The sequence below is a fragment of the Mastomys coucha genome, chromosome X (assembly GCF_008632895.1).
Source record: "Mastomys coucha isolate ucsf_1 chromosome X, UCSF_Mcou_1, whole genome shotgun sequence".
Taxonomy (NCBI): Eukaryota; Metazoa; Chordata; class Mammalia; order Rodentia; family Muridae; genus Mastomys; species Mastomys coucha.
In genome coordinates, this window is record NC_045030.1 from 46,798,339 (window position 1) to 46,803,276 (window position 4,938).

A 4,938-nucleotide genomic window follows, 5' to 3' on the forward strand; every position below is an offset into this window, starting at 1 on the left:
TAGATAACTTTGAAACATTATGTCTATTAAGTATATGAACTCTATATAACTTAATCTGACTTTCCTACTCATCATCCTGCTTCAGCCCTCCCCCACCGCCTGCCCCACCCAAGACATATGCTACTAGTTTTGGCCCCAAGTTTATGGTCTTCTTTCTATCAAAAGCAGTTCTGCTGAGATTATTAAATGTCTGTAATCACCTATTGCTTTGCTGTCAAGATTTTTTAATTTCAGTGTATTTAACAACTGCTAGCAATATAGAATAGCTACTTCATTTTATGTGGACCTATGTCTAAGACTTTCGGTGGGTGTCTGAGAAACAAGATGGAAGTGACCTCTGTATTCAGTACTGTATTTTCCCATCTATACATACATATGATACAATTTAGTTTATTATTTATAAAATACTTTAATTTGTAAATAGGTTAACATCAAGTAATAACAAAACAGAAGTTTGTAATACAATGCATTAAAACGTTCCACATTGTGAAGCCACTATATTAAGTTAAACAAGGGGCATTGAACATAAGCACTGTGATACTGAGATACTGGATGTGATAGCTGAGACAGCCACTAGGGAACTACAGGCATGTAGTGTATGTGCAGGACAGGTATACTGGACTAAGGATCTCATCTCAGGTAGGTGAGGAGAGAATGCAAAATATAAATTTCACCTTGTAAATTAGAGTAATTGTGAACATTTACAGATTTAGGATTGTTTCCTTATGGAACTTTTTCTTTTTTCTTTTTCTTTTTTTGGCTTTTGGTTTTTCAAGACAGGGTTTCTCTGTATAGCCCTGGCTGTCCTGGCACTCACTCTGTAGACCAGGCTGGCCTACAGAGACTCAGAAATCCGCCTGCCTCTGCCTCCCAAGTGCTGGGATTAAAGGCGTGTGCCACCACCGACCAGTGGAACTTTTTCACTTATCATTTTTGGATAGTTTTTAATCTAGGATAAGTGAAACTATGGTCAACTAAAGTGTAGGTGGAGAGAGATTGCACTGTACGCCTGTGAGACTAAAGGAGATGGTCTTAATGTATTCACTCACTGCACACATGTGGTGGCTTTACTTATTAATAAGAAAAAGTGAAAGCTAGTTGCTGCTGCTGACCCTTCCAAGGACAATAGCCATAGAGACATATTCATATTTCATATCTGTGCTCTGTCTTCCCCAATTGTTGGAACAGCATCTCTTTTGTAGTAGTTACAGGGAATTCCTATATATGATCAAGACCTCAAACATTTTCTGTGATACTGGGTGAGAGAGCTCTACCTTGTGATGTTTATTTTTTATTGGAAAAGGTCATTAGAATTTCACAAGTGTGCTATATTTGAACATTTATAAAGATATATTGAACTTCACCTACTTCAAAATTATTTCTGTATGTACATCTATTTACCTGTACATCTGTGCAAGAATATGTGGATGTTGGTGTGTGCATGCATGACATAGGGCATATGTGGAGGTCACTTGACATTTTGAAAAAGTTGTCTCTTTCCACCATGTGTGTCTTAAGGATTGAAATCAGGTTTGGTGGGAGGTGCTTTTACCAGCTGACCATCCCAGAGGCTGTCATCTACTTTGGGTGACCGCCAACTACTTAGTTCTCTTCTAAAAGAAAAAATAAAACCTAAGACCGAAAGCTATAAAAGGTTGAGTTTGGTGGTATATATCTATAATCCTAGTACTCGAGAAATATGGCAGGAGGATCCAGAATTCATATTCATCCTTACCTGCATAGGGAGTCTGAGGCAAGTGTAGGATACATGAATCTCAAAAAAACAAAACAAAACAAAACACAAAAAAAACCCAAAAGCTAAAACCAAAACAATAAAAAAGCTCCATAGTTAGGTTACAGATCTCAGCAGGTAAAGGGCTTGGTGTTCAAACCTGAGGACTTGGCTTTGATCTTTAGAATCTACATAAATCTACTAGCCTCCACTAAGAAGTCCTCTGACCTCCACCTATGACAGACACTCTTATTGATATATGCACTAATAAATAATAAAGAATTTACCTTTTATATTATAAGAACTTCAGATCTAAGCTTTAGCCTGTTGCTCTGTCCCTCTTTGTTATATACCGTCATTGATAGCAGATCATTCTTTATTTAGGAGATGTACCTGTGACGATCAAAGCTAGAAGTGATATCTTTCTCTTGCCAGACTTATACTTTGGTAACAAGTGTCTTTTTTTGCTTACGATATGTTATTATGTAACCTGGGCTAGCTTCAACTCATGGTGCTGAGGTTATAGGTGTACAGCACCATAGCTAGCTACAAGTAGCACTCTTACACTCTGCTGACGTGTTTTGATTTCTTCTGTTGGGTATCACAGTCAAGCATATTGCCAATGCTATTGAGACGAATTTCAGGCACAACCTGGCATTGTCATGACAGGGTTCTTTTTAGTAAACTAAACCTTTTGTACTATTTGTTTTATTAAGAATGGAGAAACTTGTCCTTAAAGTATTTTAAAATTATATCTTAAGATACAAAAAGCTCTTTTTTTAAACCATGTCTGGATGCCATCAATAAAAAGCTAAAATGTTTTAGGCACAATATATTATGATTTAAACTTTTCTTAGGGACTTCAGGACTTTAGTAAGAGAGCCACATTCTATTTCTTTCTAGTGTATACTAATTTGTATACGTGTGATATTTATGTGATTTATGTGTTATACATATATACATATGGGTATACACATGCAAGTTTGCATATATATGCATGGATACATTAATGGATGGACAGGGGTTGGGGAAGCACCAGGTTACTGTGTCATAAGAAATTTCAAACAAAATTATGTATGGTACAATATTTGATGTTCTATTACTATAGGAGTTCTTAACATCCAGACAAATGGAAGAGAACAAAATATACTTATTTACTAAAACACATTAAGAGACACTGGGGAATTATTTTTTTTTGAGTATGAATATTTCTTGATGTTTGTGGTGTATTTATAATGAATATCTCATTTTCTCTTTAAAGGAACTGTCTTTCTTAGAGGAAGCACACTGTCATTTTATTCACATAAATATATGAATATATTTCTGATATTGGGGTGATCCAGAAGATGATAAAGAAATGATAGCAGCTCCAGAAATACCAACTGATTTTAATCTACTGCAGTAAGTACTATTTATTAAAATAACATTTACATATTTGCCTTTTTCCATAAAATTGAAATACTAATTTTTATTTGATTAAATTGCTTCTCCATGAGATCTTAATATATAAATTAGCGCATATGTTTTGAAAGTTGGTTTTTGGGCTGGTGAAATGGCTCAGCGGGTAAGAGCACTGACTGCTCTACCAAAGGTCCTGAGTTCAAATCCCAGCAACCACATGGTAGCTCACAACCACCCGTAATGAGATCTGATGCCCTCTTCTGGTGTGTCTGAAGACAGCTACAGTGTACTTAATTATAATAATAAATAAATCTTTGGGCCAGAGCGAGCAGGGCCACTGGAGCAAGCCGGGTTGATTGGAGTGAACAGAGGTCCTAAAAATTCAATTCCTAAGAACCACATGAAGGCTCACAACCAGCTATAGGATACTCATAAAATAAATAATACTTAAAATAATCTTAAAAAAAAAAAAGATTATACAGAGGCTAGAAGGTTCCAGGACTAGGCTTAGGGTTAAAGACAATGGTAGTAAGCCTGGAAGATAAGAGTCATATGAGGAAAGTTTTTTTAATTGATACTCATTCAACTTTACTTTTGCCACTTCTGTAATATTTTGGCTCTATTTTTAAAATTTATACATGGTCCAATTTACTATTATTTTTACAAATATTTATTTTATTTTCAGTTATATGATTTGTGTATATGTGTGTATGTGTATGCAGTTGCCAGCTAAAGCCAGAAGAGAGCATCAGAGTCCCTGGAGCTAGAGCTACTAGAAAGTGAACCCTGCAAGAGCTCCACATGCTTTTAACTATGGAACCGTCACTCTAGCCTCTGCTATTATTGTTTTTTAATGTGCAGTCTGGAATCCATTGTTGGTTTTGTAGTATGCCTTAGTTATTGTTTTCTTGCTGTGAAGAGACGGCATGTCAGTGAGAAGTCTTATAAAAAACCATTTAATTGGAGGCCTGCTTACAGTTTTGGAGGGTTAGTTTGTGATCATCACGGCAGGAAGCAAACTGGCATAGTGTTATCACTGTAGCTGAGAACTTGACAGTCAGAATGGAGGAAGGGGTAGTCAGTCAGACAGACACACAGACACACAGATAGAGATGGGCCTAGACAGACGGACACTGATGGACTTACTGTGTCTGAGGTGGACTTTGAGGTTTCAAAAGCCCATAGTGGCATACCTCCTCCAACCAGGCTACATCTCCCAATCTGTCTCAAAGAATGCTAGTAACTGGGGACCAAGCGTATGTGCTTATGTGGGCCATTATCATTCAAACTACCACGCAGTACTAGTTGTTTTGAAGAAAATATCGAGATTATTAAAATGTTAAATGTTTCAGTTAATAAGGAATGATACCATACATTAGTATTTATTGTAGTGTCAAGTATGGTTATTAAATGAAATGAGTATTAGACATCACAATTATTTGTTACAAAAACAAGTTATATGCATACTGGTCTAGAAAGGATGTTTGAATACTTGATCCATCTACTTCTCCATTTCCCTATCCCGTCTTAAAAGTTACCTACACTCTTGAGGCTGAAGAGATGGCTAGTGGTTAAGAGGATTTACTTGCAGGCCTCCAGGTTTGGTTCCTAGTGCTTACATGGTCACTTAACAACTGTCTGTAACTTAGGTTCCAGGTGATCTGATACCCTCTTTGTGCAGCAGATATGCACCATGACACACAGACAAACATGCACATAAAACACTAATATAAAACAAATCTTTAAAATATTACCTATATTCTTTAGTCCGCTTTTGTAGTAATTACCCCTTGCTTTAGTTAGGG

At 36.4% G+C, this 4,938-nt stretch overlaps 1 protein-coding gene across 1 annotated transcript in view; it reads left to right on the forward strand.

Moving 5' to 3' along the window:
• Positions 1–4,938, forward strand: part of Stag2 (stromal antigen 2) — a 124,275-nt gene that overhangs the window by 48,533 nt on the left and 70,804 nt on the right. The window contains exon 2 of the mRNA XM_031372636.1: positions 2,994–3,133. Coding sequence (XP_031228496.1) covers positions 3,090–3,133 — 44 coding nt within the window. The 5' untranslated portion in view covers positions 2,994–3,089. The remainder of the gene's footprint in view (positions 1–2,993; positions 3,134–4,938) is intronic.